At 37.5% G+C, this 18,934-nt stretch overlaps 3 protein-coding genes across 3 annotated transcripts in view; 1 reads left to right on the top strand and 2 right to left on the bottom strand.

Moving 5' to 3' along the window:
* The first annotated feature begins 921 nt into the window (after positions 1–921).
* LOC140168368 (leukocyte surface antigen CD53-like) lies at positions 922–15,310 on the top strand. The gene is made up of 8 exons (XM_072191741.1): positions 922–1,063; positions 8,071–8,151; positions 9,540–9,737; positions 11,754–11,828; positions 12,552–12,650; positions 13,026–13,172; positions 14,398–14,481; positions 14,783–15,310. Exons 2-8 carry the CDS (start codon positions 8,086–8,088, stop codon positions 14,846–14,848), a joined length of 735 nt encoding a protein of 244 aa, XP_072047842.1. The 5' UTR covers positions 922–1,063; positions 8,071–8,085; the 3' UTR covers positions 14,849–15,310.
* Positions 15,299–18,934, bottom strand: part of LOC140168367 (CD63 antigen-like) — a 227,967-nt gene continuing 224,331 nt past the window's right edge. The window contains exon 9 of the transcript XR_011861199.1: positions 15,299–15,310. The gene's annotated coding sequence lies outside the window, so the exon portion shown is untranslated. The remainder of the gene's footprint in view (positions 15,311–18,934) is intronic.
* Positions 16,536–18,934, bottom strand: part of LOC140168366 (CD63 antigen-like) — a 21,900-nt gene continuing 19,501 nt past the window's right edge. Inside the window, exons 7-8 of the mRNA XM_072191739.1 lie at positions 18,774–18,857; positions 16,536–18,444 (exon numbers count right to left, since the gene is read on the bottom strand). Coding sequence (XP_072047840.1) covers positions 18,385–18,444; positions 18,774–18,857 — 144 coding nt within the window. The 3' untranslated portion in view covers positions 16,536–18,384. The remainder of the gene's footprint in view (positions 18,445–18,773; positions 18,858–18,934) is intronic.

The raw sequence follows: 18,934 nt of genomic DNA, 5'->3' as shown, positions 1-18,934 counted from the left end.
ACCCACTGCACCCACCCCCCCACCACCGTAAAGACACTGACACAGATCCTACACCGCACCATACACACATACAAGTAATGAATAGCTTTATCTTTGGTGTAGAGGTGGAGAATATCCACTGGAAATGTGGGGAGATACTGCACGAGACCCGAATCGTGGAAGGTTTACGTTAGCATGATTAGCAACATCATATTTAGCACACAGAGTGTCTTTTTAATGGTTGACACTAGCCTCAGATTAAAGGATGCATGGTCCGACCGATAAACCCCCCCCCGACATGTCACCATTTTTTTCTCCATCAAATTATGCATGGGTTCTCATAGACTCGTTGATCAAAATATTAGGGCTGAAAGTGTGTCAAATTGGGTTTTCTTCACACAGTATAAGTCTATGGGGCATTCCAATGTACGTTTTTGGCTCACCAAAAGTAATACTGGGGCTTCATCAATGGGAGTGGGGTCCAGGGAGGTCCAAGTGGGTCCAGGTCATTCATCTAAGGTCAAAATAGTGATAAAATCGGACCACCTCCTTTAATTCTAAGTTTTTGAGCTCAATCTAATTTTAAAATTGATTTTTTGATCATTTTTGCGGCACTGCCTCACCTCCTATATACGAAGGGGCTGGTTGATGACTGCTTACACAACAATATTCTTTTACATGCTGTCTTGCTATGCGACTACAACATGTACCAGAAAGGCTCAGATTTAGCTATATCCATGCAGACCGTGCACCTTTAAGCTAGTGGACATGGCCATTTCTGAGGTTTTTTTAGATTTAAAAAAAACTACACCCCCATGTCAATTACTGTTCCATGCATTTTAACTGACATTTCCATGTCTGGCCGTAGTATGCATGTAGTAAGAATGATTTCAAGTTCAATGAATTTCCTCAATGAAAAAAGGTCAATACAAAATCAGGTCTTAATATGAATCCAATGAACCTGAACCAGTCGTACAGGACATACGTTATGGTTAAGTAATATAATGAAAAGTTAATAGATTAAAATAATTCCATTGCGGAAGTTTATAAGGACGAGTTACGATTTTTACATTACGTCTTTACGGTAAGTGTTCAGTGCAGTGTTAGCAATTATTTTTTTGTAATAAATGAAACTATAGTACTATTTTGTTGATCGAATCAATCACTGTTGTTGCCCATTGCTGTCGCTGTAATTTAATACGATATTGAAGCAACACAGTGGTAGAAACACCAAAATCATATAATATATGAAAAGCTGACACTATTTACGAATGAAAACATGTCGGATCACATATGGATAGCAAAGTTGATATCGAAAATACGGAAGTTTTACAATAACACTTATGATTATGAGTTTGAACCGTCGGCAAATATTCCTCTGGAAAGTACGCGTTGCCATTTCTTGCTGTGTATTTACTCTATTTGTTATAATAATAATAATAATAATAATAATAATAATAATAATAATAATAATAATAATAATAATAATAATAATAATAATAATAATAATAATAATAATAATAATAATAATAATAATAATAATAATAATAATAATAATAATAATAATAATAATAATAATAATAATAATAATAATAACAACAACAACAACAACAACAACAACAACAACAACAACAACAACAACAACAACAACAACAACAACAACAACAACAACAACAACAACAACAACAACAACAACAACAACAACAACAACAACAACAACAACAACAACAACAACAACAACAACAACAACAACAACAACAACAACAACAACAACAACAACAACAACAACACCAACAACAACAACAATAGAAGCTAATAGACGCTAATGAAGAATTCTGCACCGTCCCATTCAGTCGTGATCTCATCTCAGCCCCGAATGCATACATACCCACCCGAAAACCAATAAAACACACCAGTCTAAATGATTCTTGTTTTGTTCATTAAAGTTACATGTTTTAATCATGGTATAGGTGCGGCCACACACGCAAGCTATCTCGCGCTCTACATCATATAATATCTAATATACAATACAATACAATTATTATTATAATTATAATTAACATTATTCTTATTATTAACGTAATATACATTATCATTGACATTGTTGAAATTCTGGCGCATAAACTGTTAAATAATATACTCACTTTAACAAATCCTTTTGCCTGACATAATTGCTGCAAATTCGCATATTAAAAAAATTAATAAATGAATTAAACAAATCGTGAATTTTTGATATTCAAAATATTAAATACTTTCCACTTTCCACTGCTGATTCATATTCAAACGAAAACCGTCATGGTTTTTGATCATTTCGTGATCGAATAACTGCGATTCAACGCATATCAACTGACACTGAAGTGGAACTGTCCAAGGATATAAAACACGAAACAGGTTATATTAACCACGAGTTTATCATGAAGATAATGACCTTAATCTACCATTCACTACACAAATAAATAATAACTTTATCACATAAACATTGGAAATTAATAAATGGCTGACTTCGTGATCCAAGAGTATCCTTTTGACAAATGTATACACTTAGAAGTATAGGAACGAGAAAAATGATTGAAAAGAACAATAACCGAAATTGGTGGAATGAAATATTCAGATTTGCAATCATCAAAAGATGCGAATGATAATGGCATCATAATACATGCAATGAAACCAATGGCAAAACTCAAACGACCTTGGGATAGGCGAAAACAGAGAGAAAACCTGAACAAATCAGGGAAATACTCTGAAATTCCTATCCGGCCCCGATGGCGACCAAGCGGTAACAGAACGACAAACAATTTTGGAATGCTCCAAGGTCAATCACTAATTTAGAAAATTCAATATTTTTGACAATAACGAGCGAACAAGAGCAAAATATATCTCCTAATCTAATTATTACAAATTATGAACTGCATGATATACATGTATATATATAGGACCCCGGGAAAAAAATGAATCGTGTGGCGTGGTGACCGCGAATGACTGATACACCCAAATTACTCCAACACAAAAACTTCTCGCATCACTACCCCATTTGCATAACACTAACTGATCGATCTCACACTTACGAAGAGATAACAATTCCCTTCTAAACACGTAACGAAGTGAATTTATCAATCTCATCTCAGCCCCGAATGCATACATACCCACCCGAAAACCAATAAAACACACCAGTCTAAATGATTCTTGTTTTGTTCATTAAAGTTACATGTTTTAATCATGGTATAGGTGCGGCCACACACGCAAGCTATCTCGCGAGCAAAAAAGTTCGGAAGGGGTGTTAAAACGGGATAGATTTACCAAAAATTAGTCGATTTACGCCTCAAATTTAACGATCATGAAATATGACACTTAAAGCTTCATCGCACGTGACACAGATAATTTACTTGACATCGAGTCCTTAATGTACATGTCCTTGGATATCGAAGATTTCCATCCTCCTTGCCTAGTAATACATCTTTCGTTTACCGAACCCGTAGAGGCGGCTTCGGTTGCGCCCCCTGCTCTTAAACTATGAGTACCCAGAGTGGTAGGATCGCTGACGTAAGGAGATAAACCAGATAAGATCAACTCTCTCGCAGTAGTATATGAAATCGCTTTTGTTGTGGGTTTCAAACCTTGACGTTTTGAACGACGAAATCCGCAAACTACCGGATGTGACGACTTATCTGCGATTCCCAACATTTCGATGAAACGCTCCGCCATAACAACTGGGCAAGTAGGATTGCCTGATCTGGCGATATAAACTGAATGCCCTTGCCTTAATTGGTCATTTTTCCTCTTTGGTATAAATATAGACATATGATCGGATAAAAATGTAATATCACGTACACGTAAAGATATAATCTCTTCACATCTTAGCATGCCGGCAAAAGACACGAGACATATAAATAGTAAACGAAGATCAAACAATGAGGCATTCGAATCGCCTTTATCGGCTACCAATTTTGCTAGAACCTCAGAAGATATAGGCTCTTTTGGTGATTTACATTTTGCAAGCTGACGCCTACTTCCTTCTACGATCAATTTAACAAAATTATCATCTGTGGAAGATGGTACACCTGCCAAATTGTGTGCCCACCTTATGCTGTAAACAGCCGTATCAATTGAGCTACAGAAGATGCCGAAGCCTTTAAATGCTCAATATATAGAGCTAACTCAGTAGCTTTGACGGGAAAAACTTGCAGATTAAACTGAAGTGCGAAAGACTTCCACTGCTTCCAGCCTCCGCGATATTTGTCCGTAGTAGACCCGGCTTTTGAAGCCAACGCAGTGTCTTGAAGAGACGAAACTAAACCAGAGAGATATTCGTTGTTGCTAATGTCAGTATCAGATGAAAACTCGCTCCAGACTCCACTGTCCAGTACATCTGAAAAATTAAATGAGGTGGCCGTGAGTAAAAACGAAATATTGCAATAGAAACTGTCATCTTATTGCAAAATACGAAAGAATTGACCAATTCTGATACAAATGTTTTTTGATTCAAAATACATAATCAGGATCATATGCGAAGAATTGACAAAACATCTTAATTAAGTCAAAAAACTCTGAATTTGATATCATTGACATATAAATTACATACTCCTCATGAAATTGGTTTATTTATCTTCTGTCGCTCGTGGACTATAACGCTGACATTAAATTACGATTTACATGCTCTTTCTCTCAATATAAATTGATAATGATGATTATATAATCAAGGACTGGTGAACTGTCAAAAAATATTTCGATTACTGCATAGTCTTTCATAGACTGGATCAAAATAATCTCTCATGGACTATGTAAAAATCCATCATGGATTGCAACAGCTCTTTATTACATCGTTTATCAAATTAATTCATGTCATTGATAAGTCTCTCATGGACTGATTCTTAAGTCTCTCAAGGACTGCGAACAATACAAAATCACTCATGGATACGATTTACATGCTCTTTCTCTCAATATAAATTGATAATGATGATTATATCATCAAGGACTGGTGAACTGTCAAAATATTTTGATTACTGCATAGTCTTTCATAGACTGGATCAACTAATCTCTCATGGACTATGTAACAAATCCATCATGGATTGCAACAGCTCTTTATTACATCGTTTATCAAATTAATTCATGTCATTGTTAAGTCTCTCATGGACTCTCAAGGACTGCAAATACAAAATCACTCATGGATTATTCAAGGACTACAAACAATACAAAATCACTCATGGATTACCAACAACTCGGATGCATGTGCGCATTTTCACTTAGATACAATATTATTATTATTTTTATGCTTTTCTGAAATCGAACCTCATGGCAATCAAGTTGAACGGCAAAGCGTTTTCAAATAAACGCTTTCCTTTTTGTAAGCAATGCACTGCCCTCGACCTGGCTTACACAAATCTTGCAAATTTGGCAAAATCACGTGAGTCACCAAATATTTCTTCAAAGAACCCAATTTTGGTGAAAGGACGGGCCAAAATGGTGCAGATGGCCATTCTGGAACTATAACAGTTCCATATGCTTTGCATTTCATCATGTGCTTCACTGCATTCAAAATCATAGAAACGGGAGGGCAGACCCAATTGTTCTCGTGAACCCAATTCTGCGTAAAACAGTCAGCCGCTACACAACCAGGATTCCAATATCTTGAATTGAAACGAGGGATTTGCGCGTTGTAATATGATGCAAATCTATCAATGGTGTGTGGACCAAATTGATTGTCCAAAAATGCGAAAACACTGCGATTCAAAGACCAATCATCCGGATCAATGATCCTACTTAACTCGTCTGCTCGTGTATTGAGATCACGCGGGAGCCATTCAGGCTCAATAATAATGTCAAACTGTAGACAACAATTGAACACATTGATACTTAAATCGTGTAAATTGGGGTTTGTACTACCCACGGAAATAATACGACAAGCGTTCTGGCTATCGGTAAACCACTTCAACTTTTTACCCGATAGTTTTGGTCCTAATGAGCGGAGTACATACAAAATGGCCCTGAGTTCACGACTTGTTGAACTTTCACGACTTTCGGCCTCGGACCATAATCCCGAACACACTGAATCGACCAGCTGAACTGAAAACCCCCCAAAACCCGAATCACTTGCGTCGGAATACACTGCGGCTGTTGCACAAAAAATGGGTTTTATAGGCTGACCATTCACGCGTGCTATATTTTTGCACCAAAATTGTAATTCTCTGATAGCACCTTCAGAAAGAAAAACCTTACTTGACCATGAATTGCGAGTTTCGATCAATCTGTACAAATGTCTAGAAAACAATCTTGTCAAACGACCGATAGCGTCGGATGCAGAGATAATAAAACCTGCGATACGGGCAATGTCTCGAACGGGAATACATTGTGAACGCTTATTCAGACAATCGGCAATGGCATTTTGTGTTTTTGCCAACTTGTTACCGGGCAAACTGAATTGCATAGAGATGGTATCGATCAATAAACCCAACCATACTCCTGATTGTTTAGGTACAAAATCACTTTTTGACACACTTACTTTAAGACCAGATAAAGCTAGGTCTTTTTGCGCGATATTGCTTGCCGCAAGAGCTGAAATCTTGTCGGCGTGACCTGAGATGCCGTCGTCAATATATAAAATAGAACAATGCCCCATGGAACGCCATCTTGTAACCAAAGGTCGGAGCGTTTTCGTGAAACAATGACTAGCTGTGTTTAACCCGAACGGGAGAACGGAAAACGTATAATAACGGACACGATTGCCATACATCCAACTAAAACCCAAAAACTTTTGGTGGGGCTCAAAAATATCAATATGATGGTACCCGCTTTCAAGATCAAAGGTGAAAAAATAAAATCTTTAGAAAACATGTCAGCCAAAGTAGAGATACCTTCATACTTGAATTTGGACACGAATGTATATTGGTTTACGTGTCTCAAGTCCAAAACCAATCTGAGTTTTTTGCCCTCAGAAACTGTGAGGGGGTTTACAACGAAAGGGGGTGAATCGTGCTCTTTAATACTACCTGCCTCTAACAACTTTGAAATGGCCTCGGTGACGAAATCCGGATGATCCAAACTTGATCGATTATTCTTGAGATACGCTGGTGGCGGAAGACTTGTGAATGGAATTACATAACCCTTATTAAGGATATCAATGACAAACAATGGAGGATTAAAATTATCGAACCAGTATTGTTTACAGCGGCGCAAACGGCCTGCAACTCCAGAGAATTCGGAATTTAATTTCGCTTCATACTCATAATTCTTTTCGATTTCAAACTCGTCAAAAATACATGTACTTATCTTATCACTATGCTTTATTTCCTCCCTGCCATTGCTGGCCCGTGCTTCCGCCCGATCTTTGAAGACATTGGTATTGTTTATACCTTCTGCCAAAACTTCTTTAGCCTTTTGAAATTTGCCTGCATCGATGCTTATGGTTGCCTCTTCTAGTTTCTCCTTCACTTGTTCATTGTGATGATACTGCTGCTGGCACCCCTGTTTCTTAAATTGTACAGGATTCAGTCTAGCTTTTTTCACAACGGAAGTCAATTGGAAAGCCGACTCTTCCGTGATCTCCCTCTTTAATTTGGATAGTTTGGTATCAAGGATAGCCGATATCTGATTAATATCCAAGTTCCCAGTTGGGGGAAGTGGAACACCAGCACTGCTTTGGCCTGAAATAGAGCTATCTTCTTCCATTGAAGAAATATTGAAAGTGTTATATAAAAATTCAAACGGGAAATGTATGGAGAACCGAATGAATGAAATGAATCGTGTGGCGTGGTGACCGCGAATGACTGATACACCCAAATTACTCCAACACAAAAACTTCTCGCATCACTACCCCATTTGCATAACACTAACTGATCGATCTCACACTTACGAAGAGATAACAATTCCCTTCTAAACACGTAACGAAGTGAATTTATCATTCAGTAAAAATACTCCGTAGGCCTACGTGACGTGACATCAGGCCCAACAAAACTTTACATTACCTACTGAATTCATGCACTTTCAAGCTTTGGAACGACAGGATTTTAAAGTAGATTTATACAATCATTAATTGGGCCTGCGGCGGTTTTGTTTTTCAGATTTTTTTTTCACAGTTTTTTCGTGCTTATGTTTCAGGATTATACAATCACAATGGTTTTTGATTGTGGAGCGAAGGTTTCCAAATATGCTTTGTTGATTATCAATGCGTTTGTGTGGGTATGTAGTATGTAGGCCTATATAATAAAAATTTCGTAAAAAAGAATCATAGCATAATTAATGTAATGTCATATACCGTAGTGTAGTGTATACAAGCTGTATCAAAATGATTGGTACCAATCAGTTTTCTATGATGGATGAACCTGACACATCAAAATTCAACATAAGATCCAAATAATTTGTAGATTAATTGTAAAACAAGTCATCCATTCTGGACTTTTCAAAAGTATCCAATGTTTGGAAGAGGTAGGCTTTTCAATTCACATTCAAATTGATGGGTACCAATCATTTTGATACACACTGTATACTACACTATACTATATATATATATATTATATAAAAATGTTCTTACCAAACTTGGCACATGTTACAACCTAACAGTGGCGGCGCTACGGGACGGCAAGGGGGCATTTCCCCCTCCCCCAATATATTTCTTGCAGAGTGCAAAATTAGATTTTGGTAACATTTTAAAGCGTATCTACTTATCTTTACAAACTGAACTATGCCAATTAACCATAAATAAGCAAAAATGTTTCCGCCCTGTGTGCGGAATTGGGTCACAAAATAGTACACAATTCACGTTAATCCGGACGCAGGAAAAACTGCATTATAATCGAGGCTAACGTTTTCGATATCATTTGCAAAAGGTTAGAAAAGGTTACCAGAAACAAAACGTTTAAATGTCGGGTTATATAAAGGGTATATCAAGGGTATAAAGCGTTTTCATCACATTCAAAAACATTTTTTGACAACCGACTTACTGCAAATATTCTAACATAGTGTATGTTAAGGGTTGATAAAATATTTGGCAACAAATGTTTGCGAAAAATAGTTTACAATAACATTTTGAAAACATTTTAAAGATATTGTTGTATATGTGTTTTTATACAAAACGTGTTCACTACCCTTATATAACCCGATATTTAATGTTATTAAAATTTTTTACCAAAACCAAAACCCAAAATATGGGGCCTAACCTGTTTAAAACGTTTTGTGTTTGCTAGTTCTCAGAAATGTGACAAAAGAGCAGCATTAATCAACCCATACAGTATGCATCCAATTTTTAAAAACCAAATGACCATTAGCCTTTTCGAAGTATGGCGTACACAAAAGGAGGGCAGTCTTCAAAATGGGTAAAACCCGGCAAATTCAAAAGACTTCACCCACTTCGTGCAGCGCCATCCTATTGTGTTCGCCATATCTCGCAAAGGCTAATTGATATGGCATGCACAAATTAATACACTGAGCTATGATTGTGCAGCTGTTTTCTTTCACTGATAATTCCTCAATAATTTGGCTTAAAATATTAACGTTTTTGTATCATTTTGTAGAAACATGAAAGTCACAAATCTACCAATGTTACTTTGATTTGACAATGTCATCTATAGGTTGTCGGTGTGGTGTTAATTATTGTTGGAATGCTGGTGATAGTACAATCGGATAAATATGCATATTTATTCAACAATGAAGAGAACACATTAGCTACAGCAGCGGGTATTGTTATCGGCACCGGCTGTTTCATCTTTCTCGTTGGATTCTGCGCCTGTTTCGGAGCACTCAAAGAAGTTATATGTCTACTGAATGCGGTAATTTGAAGCGGATTGATTGATTGATTGATTGATTGGTTGGTTGATTGATCGATTGATTGATTGATGGATGGATCGATCGATTGATTCAATGATTAATTGATTAATTAATTAATTAATTAATTAATTAATTAATTAATTAATTAATTAATTGTTTGATTGATTGATTGATTGATTGATCGATTGATTAAGTGATTCATTCATTCATTGAGTGAGTGAGTGAGAGGGTGAGTGAGTGAGTCAGTCAGTCAGTGAGTGAGTGGTTCAGTCAGTCAATCAATCAGTCAGTCAGTCAGTCAGTCAGTGAATGAATCATGTCAGTGAGTGAGTCAAGTGAGTGAGTCAGTGAGTGAGTCAAGTGAGTGATTTAATTGAGTGAGTCAAGTAAATGAGTTAAGTGACTGAGTTAAGCAATTGATTGATTGAGTGGTTGATTGATTGATTGATTGAGCGAGCGAGTGAATGAAGAATTGATTGAGTGATGATTGATTGATGGAATTATTGAGTGATGATTGATTGATGGAATTATTGAGGGGAAGATGAGGGGTGACGGGGTGAGTGGGTCAAGCGAGTGAGTCAAGTGAGTGAGTCAAGTGAGTGAGTCAAGTGAGTAAGTCGAGTGAGAAGTCAAGTGAGTGAGTCAAGTGAGTGAGTCGAGTGAGTGAGTCGAGTGAGTGAGTCAAGTGAGTGAGTCAGTGAGTGAGTCAAGTGAGTGAGTCGAGTGAGTGAGTGAGTGAGTCAGTGAGTGAGTCGAGTGAGAAATCAAGTGAGTGAGTCAAGTGAGTGAGTGAGTGAGTGAGTGAGTGAGTCAAGTGACAATGTGAGTGAGTCAGTGAGTGAGTAGTCAAGTGAGTGAGTCAAGTGAGTTGTCAAGTGAGTGAGTCAAGTGAGTGAGCGATTCAAGTGAGTAAGTCAAGTGAATGAGTCAGTGAGTGAGTCAAGTGAGTGAGTCATTGAGTGAGTCAAGTGAGTGAGTCAGTGAGTGAGTCAAGTGAGTGAGTCAAGTGACAATGTGAGTGAGTACAGTGAGTGAGTCAAGTGAGTGAGTCGAGTGAGCGAGTCAGTGGGTGAGTCAAGTGAGAAGTCAAGTGAGGAGTCAAGTGAGTGAGTCAAGTGAGTGAGTCGAGTGAGTGAGTCAAGTGAGTGAGTCAGTGAGTGAGTCAAGTGAGTGAGTCGAGTGAGTGAGTGAGTGAGTCAGTGAGTGAGTCGAGTGAGAAATCAAGTGAGTGAGTCAAGTGAGTGAGTGAGTGAGTGAGTGAGTGAGTGAGTCAAGTGACAATGTGAGTGAGTCAGTGAGTGAGTCAAGTGAGTAGTCAAGTGAGTGAGTCAAGTGAGTAGTCAAGTGAGTGAGTCAAGTGAGTGAGCGATTCAAGTGAGTAAGTCAAGTGAATGAGTCAGTGAGTGAGTCAAGTGAGTGAGTCATTGAGTGAGTCAAGTGAGTGAGTCAGTGAGTGAGTCAAGTGAGTGAGTCAAGTGACAATGTGAGTGAGTACAGTGAGTGAGTCAAGTGAGTGAGTCGAGTGAGCGAGTCAGTGGGTGAGTCAAGTGAGAAGTCAAGTGAGGAGTCAAGTGAGTGAGTCAAGTGAGTGAGTCAGTGAGTGAGTCAAGTGAGAAGTCAAGTGAGTGAGTCAAGTGAGTGAGTCAAGTGAGTGAGTCAAGTGAGTGAGTGAGTCAGTGAGTGAGTCAAGTGAGTGAGTCAGTGAGTGAGTCAAGTGAGTGAGTCAAGTGACAATGTGAGTGAGTACAGTGAGTTGAGTGAGTGAGTCAAGTGAGTGAGTCAGTGAGTGAGTCAAGTGAGAAGTCAAGTGAGTGAGTCAAGTGAGTGAGTCAAGTGAGAAGTCAAGTGAGTGAGTCAAGTGACAATGTGAGTGAGTCAGTGAGTGAGTCAAGCGAGTAGTCAAGTGAGTGAGTCAAGTGAGTGAGCGATTCAAGTGAGTAAGTCAAGTGAATGAGTCAGTGAAGATATACGGTATTATCTAATTCCATCTAATCATATTAAAAAAATTATTCTTACAGTACTTTGCTCTGATCGTGATAATTATCATCCTTGAAATCACAGCAGCCATCTTAGCATTTGTTTATCGTGATGGAGTAAGAAATATTTCTTTGTCTTCTTCTTATTCTACAAAATATCTGAAATAAACCATTGATTGAGTGAGTGAATGAGTGAATGGGTTATTCCTATTGAAATCCACACACCCCTATGGAAGACATGACGTTACCTTTCCCCATAGGGAGTGTAGATTTCAAATGAAATTCACACTCCCTCTCACGGTGGGAGATTAATAAAGATCATGTCTTACATAGGGGGTATGGATTTCAACTGGAATAGCCAAATAGTCCTGTATTTGTGACAAATCTGAGATTTAAAAAAATAAAATCAAGATTTAATCTACAGGATACTTTATGGCAAGCCAAATGTGCAATTAATCGAGAAACGGTTTTTTATCAGCATAAACGGTTTTCGACAATAAACCTGGTTTTTCGATTGAACAAAAACCGAGTTTATCAGCGATAAACCAAACCGGATATCAATTGGAAAATCGTTAATCGTTCACAAAACCGGGTTTTGCAATCGATCAACCTGGTTTCGCTATCGAAAAACCCGGTTTCAATCAAAAAATCAGGTCTCTCGATTAATTGCATATTTGACTATCCATAGATGTTTATAACTCATTGAACCGATCGACCCCTTCAATTTGTTCGGTCCAGTACGGTATTAAAAACTAACATTAGGCCTATGTGGGAAAAATACAACTTTTACAATATTATTTTGTATGATTACAAAAAATGCTTTGTTTTCACCCCCCACAGCTAACAGATATAATAGGTGAAACCATGAATGAAGCCGTAAAAAACAAATACGGCAAAGACAAGGCTGCTACCAACGCCATTGACTTGGTGCAGAAAGAGGTATGGTAATAATTTATATGTTGACATTCTGAGCTTATTTGTTTGAAGAAGAATTGAATGAATATTTAATGAAAACGATGCAGATTCAAAGGCTGCACTTAGACCCCTTGAAAATGTGGCTTATGTTGGGCTATCCAGACAAATGAGGTATCAAAATCTGCAGAACTAAACTGACATCTTGTTGCTATTTCAGTTCTTAAATTTGATGCATATATTTCGAGTTTTTGTCTCATAATCAGATAATAAAGGGTTTTTATTTGATACTCATATCAGGCAGGCATAACGATGTAACACGTCAAAGGATAATGAAACATAGAATGATGCCATCAAGAAAATGTTTTGCTTTGTTTATAAAGTTATTATTTTCATTAATAGTTCGGATGCTGTGGAAGCACTGGTTATGCAGAATGGGCAAAATCAGAATGGGCCCGGGAACCGACCAATACCGCTCCTGCGCCTAATAGCTGTTGCAAAAACCCCAAAGTAGACTGCAATTACGATATCAACAATCTGAACAAGAAGGTAAGTGTTGGGAAATTCCCAGGTTTTTTGTTTTGTTTTGTTTTTGTTTATTTACTTTAGGAGACACCAGTCAAATGTCCCGGACGAGCCCCCAATTTTGTTACGAGCCGTAATAACTCAAGGCCAAAATTACCCTTTTCCAGTGAAATTGGGTCCGGTATCATACAAAATTGATTTAGGGGAATACATAAATCAAGGCAAATGCTGAAAACAAATAAACTGTAAACAACAAAATAACGAAAATACAACATCATCAAACAACAACCGACATGACTGACGTGACAAGTGACCAGGATGATGTCACGGCTGGATGCATGCAGCAGTTATATTAAATCAGTATTCCCGATAATTCACGTAAATTTGACCTTACCTCACCTCACTTATCATCTTCAGGTCATAATTATGCCCCACACTCAAAAGTACGTCTCCAAGTCGGTGCTCAACTTTCCTTCTACCTTCTAGAACACAGGAAAGTGCTGTCATTATGGTCATAGTAGCCCTAACACTTGGCCTCATGATCATGATGATACGCCAAGACACGCTATTCAGGAGAACTGCTAGAACGGTAAAACCCAGTGATCGCTCCACCGGTGGAAATTGTCAATTTTGGTGGGTGTGTTCCCTCGGAATTTTGAGGTGGTGTGTGGGAGCTGATGGCATACTGGAAAATGTTGTGGTTTTTTTTTTTTGTGTGTTTTGAACGGTCAAAATCAAGGGTCTTTTTATGGTTGAACATTGCCTAGAAAAAGGGAATCTATTCTAGAGTAAATCATCATTGAATTTGAAATGCCATAATGACTACCATACCATCAATATGCTTCTGAGGCATCTGAATGGAAAATGCTCAATATATCTTTTATTTCCGTCTGTCGTATGCTTCATTATCCAGTTCACCACATGCACAATCAAGAAAATAAAATCGGACATTATATATCTTCGAAGTTGTTACCCTCTAGTTTCACTGCAATGCACTCGCTATCTTCATACAAGATATAGACCTAGTGTCATTATCTTTGATGGAATTCTATAGCTATACACTCGGTTCTCATGATCATGATGATCTTCGTCATGCTTTCTCGATCTACATGATCTACCAAGTCAAACGCTTTCTCAAATTCTGCAAAGGTAATAAAACTAAAATTGACTGCAATGCCGATCCCCTAGAAATTTTGTGTTTATCAATGTGTATTAAATGAATTAACGGTTTGAATAATTATTGTTACAGGGATGCGTAGACAACTTCAAAGACTGGTTAAATAGCAACTACTTGGTCGTTGGTGGAGTCTGCCTGGGTCTGCTCATATTTGAGGTATGCGTCATATAATTTTAGGAGTGCATGTGTTCCGATAATGTGGGTGGGGGAGCGGTGGGAGGGGTGGGTGACGGACTGTGTTTGCGTCTCACATTTGCGTAGGGGTTATTTGGAGAGCAATCATTACAATGCTCTCAAATACTAGAATATTTTTATTTGTTTTATATAAAATTGTAATTTTAACAGATGTCATGATACAATGGGTGGCTTAGGTGAATTCAATTGTGGCAAAACTAAACTGTTTATTGGACAAAATAACTATAGTAAAATTGCATTATTTGTTTCTCTTTCATTTTAGATTATGGCGTTGGTATTCACATGTGTCCTGCTCAGTGCACTCAAAGAAGAAAACGAAGTTGTCTAAATTAATTGTCTTCACATCACAGATCAAGCTCATCTTCAACCAGTACAGCCATTGTTGCCGATAGAATTTGTGAACTTTGTTGACCCAAAATTTATTTCGCCCGCACCAAAAATCTGAAAAGCTAGAGGGGTGCATTTCCTTCCAGGATCTGTGATCTCACAAAATTATCCTCAGATCTGTTAATCGGTCCTGTAATAGCGTTAGAGTAATAAGTACTATAACTACACAGGCCTATATTTCAGGTTTTGAATAGTCATGTACGAAGACCAGGAAGGGACATTCAAGTAATTAATATTTAATCTGTTCGCACAGTTTACCAATCAGTTCGCAAGCAATAGTAATCTGTGCGCGCAGTTTAACAAAGATGTGCATTTTAAATAATCTGTTCACACACAATTGTATAATGTACACGCAAACATATAATCACTGCGCCCAGTTAAACTAATTTGTGCCCACAGTTGAGTAATCAGTGAGCACAATTTAATTCATCAGTTCGCACAGTTTATCTACTCTGTGCGTATACAGTTTAATTATACGGTGCGAACAGTTTAAATAATCAGTGCGCATGGTTTAACTAATCTATGCACACAGTTTAATTAAGTCTAGTTTAACTAATCTGTCTGCATCGCACAGTTTACTATTCTTTGCGAAAAAAAAGATTAATCTGTGTGTACCGACTACTAATCTATACGTAGAGTTGAACTAATCTGTTCGTACTATTCGTACAGATCGACTGTGCGACGATGTTATTTTAAGTATTTTTAAGAACCTGTTTCACAACTCAATAATGGTTTGTTTAGGGGGTTAAATAGGGGTGCACATAAAGAGCATTATTATTTATATTATATATAATAGAATCTGCTGCACAAAAACTAAATCGTCTTAGTTTATTGTGTCTATATGTAATAAAGAAAATATTACAACTGTGTTTGTTTTTGTTTGTTTGGTTGCTTGGTGGTTGATTCTTTCATTGTTTTCTTGTTTGATTTAAACAGGACGTATATGATTACTCATACAAACCGTAACCTCTCTTGGACTCCCCCAAGCCCATATCCATATAAAGCGGTGCATCTGGATATTGCATGGATCCACGGAGTGTGCAAAGGGTGTACATATTACAACGGGCTGGAATTCTAAAGAAAAGTCGTGGGATTACGAACATATAACAAATAAGAGGTTGCGATATCGCGATTTCGCATGTCCTGGTACTTGAAACGCACGTAACTATTCAAAATCACGTCAGGAGCATAAGCGTAGTCTTTCGATTGGGGCACTGAGCCTGATTCGATCGGGGACCGGTCGTTTTTATGGGAGTTTTCAAAACTAATGGTGTGTCGCGTGCCCTCGTGCCCCTATGACGCTACGCCAGTGCGTAGGAGAGTGAATTTGAATAGTGTGATGGACGTATAGCCAACACCGAGGGGGGATTCATTTTCGGGAATTGTGGTATAACGATGCCCTCACATGTACGTTATCGGTGGGTTTCGGCATAGTCTCTGTTCCAGCCGGTTTGTGATCCGTCGTCACACACAAAACACACTTTGTTAGTGACGAAGGAGCACAAACCGACTGGGACCAAGACTATAATTTTGGTTGAGACAATTGCATAAATTGGGCGCATTTTGGCTAAGAGGTTGGCTACGTTCAGACTAACACAACAGTAAAATCAAACCACATTACGAATGAGTATGAGCTCCTTACTTTTTATCTATCTAAATCTACAAAAACAACTTATAACACTTTTGCTTAATTGTTAAATCAAACTTAACATGCATGTTTAAATGTTTTAACACATATCAATATTAAAATAACATGGTCATTTCATTGATGAATATTCAACATACTTAGTCAACTTATACAGATATGCTCTTTACGGTCGGCCGACGAACGATTATTAAAATATAAAACGTATTGAAATGAAGAAAGACAATTCCATGGTATTGTTCACGAAGTATGTATTTTGGTTTCATTTTCCGTTTGTAGGTTTATTATTTTTTATTATTATTTTAATTTTTGGTACTAATATTGTAATTGCTGTTGACATGGTGAACATCTTTTGGGGTGTTTTTTATATACACTGTCAAAACATAAGTTTAAACAAATATTAATTTCGTAACGAAGTTCACAAACTTTTTGATACAAATATTTATCAAACATTTATATCAGAGTATTGATCGTTGGCCAAAGTTTCAACCTTTGGGAAATTTGTTTTGACAGTGTATATTTTGTTTTCAGTCTCAAAATTTTAGATCATTTCCTCTACGCTTTTCGGCAATAGCTTTTGAAAATGGACACTTGTCCATTCTTTCCTTTACATACTGTTATTAAAAAACAAGCATCATAGCTCACTACTTTAATTTTTCACCAGAATTCAATATATACAAAGTGTTATGAACTGCCAACCCAAAGAAACAAAATCATTAAAATATTTAAGCCTGAGTTTCATGAGCACCTTAAAGCAATGGCAAAGACGTACGTCCACTGCAATCAGGGAACTTATCCTATGTGTCATGACGTTTTTGTAACAACAATTTGGATTGGATGATAGGTCTTTCAGCCATAGTAATACATTTATAAACATCCTTCCTGATTGGCTGAACGGAAATCTGTTGGATCAAAATCCAACATACGTAATACATGTTTCCGTTAATTTGTAACCAAAAGGAAATCATGATTTATATCAAAAGTCTACACATTTGCTATATTCAAATGTGAATGCAGCATAACAAACCTTAATATAATGTCATGTATGTGTTAATATGTATGTTTGTGTGTTGTGTATGTGGGTTTGTACGCGCGCGCGAACGTTTGGATGTGTGTAGTATGTTATATAGCCTATGTGCAAATGTAAATGGTTTCAAAATTCTGGCTTAATATCTTGCATAGTTAGAAACGATTCCTATTTATATACAAATATTACAAAATATTAACACCACAAATTGTAATCAATCGCCCTAAGATAGGATGTCTGAACACTTAAACAGAGACAGAGGGAGGAAGCAACTGCCTGCCGTTTACAACTGATAACGGGTCGCGATTGCGACTACGGTAGAAATTACATAGCGTGCCATTGGTGACCACTTCGACACGGCCTCCAGGTGCACTTAGTCTCTTCCGCAGTTTCTTTCCACTCCCTCAAATGGTCTGCAATACGCACTTTTAAATGTCCTTACAAAGTTGTTTCATATAGATTTGCACATTCACCAATAGCGTGTTAAATATTGTTTAGGGTGGAGACGAAATGTCTCTTTCGCCAAACACAAAATGGCGAGTTAGTTTTGTAGATCAAGTTAAATTTGTGGTGTGAATTGTATGAGCGTAAACCATTTCGGTATATCCCAGAAGCCTTTACGATTTCATCATTAAAACGCCATCGTCCATTCGCACATCGATACTGCGCATGTAGAAGTGCGCAGTAACGATCATACAATGATGTGCGCATCGGCGTGACTTTAAAAATTTAGGGTTTAACCGCCAAGGCTTTCAATAATAACCGAAAAGATTTATTGCTCCGGAATAAATGGTCAGTGTTGACTTTATTCTCCTTCTCCTTCGACAGCCTTGATGAGACAACAAGTAAGAATTAAGGCAAGAATCTGTAAAAAAAAAAAGAGTTTAAAAACTTGGTTAATCATCACCTTATAACCATTTCACTATCAACTGACATCACGGTACTTTTCAGGGTTAATACTTTAATCAGTGCAGCCTACATTCTGGAGTAAAAAGTTGTACTCCACGTATACTCCAATATACTCAACGGCTCTTTTCAGAGCCACCTAAGAAAACGTAAGATCAAACATATATCTCAGCCTAGTGCAGCCTATATTCTGGAGTAGAAACGTTGTACTCCACGTACTCCAATGGACTCCACGGCTCTTTTCAGAGCCACCCAAGAAAACGTGAGATCAATCATATTTTCCCTTACCTCAATCAACAGAAGACCAATGGAAACTCCGCCGATTTTGAGGTAATTTCCTTTCACCCAGTCTGTGAACGTATCAATACAACCCTGTAGGAAAATAAAGAATACACAAACTCGTTATTTTAATAATGCAGTGCGAGCAACAATTGCATTTGACAACAAGA

The sequence above is a fragment of the Amphiura filiformis genome, chromosome 13 (assembly GCF_039555335.1).
Source record: "Amphiura filiformis chromosome 13, Afil_fr2py, whole genome shotgun sequence".
Taxonomy (NCBI): domain Eukaryota; kingdom Metazoa; phylum Echinodermata; class Ophiuroidea; order Amphilepidida; family Amphiuridae; genus Amphiura; species Amphiura filiformis.
The sequence above is the reverse complement of the archived record's forward strand: the minus strand, read 5'-3'. Positions and strand labels throughout refer to the sequence as shown.

Coding starts and splice junctions, on each gene's coding strand:
- LOC140168368 (XM_072191741.1), top strand. CDS start 8,086: ATGGTTTTTGATTGTGGAGCGAAGGTTTCCAAATATGCTTTGTTGATT. Junction 8,152..9,539: donor TTATCAATGCGTTTGTGTGG/GTATGTAGTATG, acceptor TGTCATCTATAG/GTTGTCGGTGTGGTGTTAAT. Junction 11,829..12,551: donor CATTTGTTTATCGTGATGGA/GTAAGAAATATT, acceptor CACCCCCCACAG/CTAACAGATATAATAGGTGA.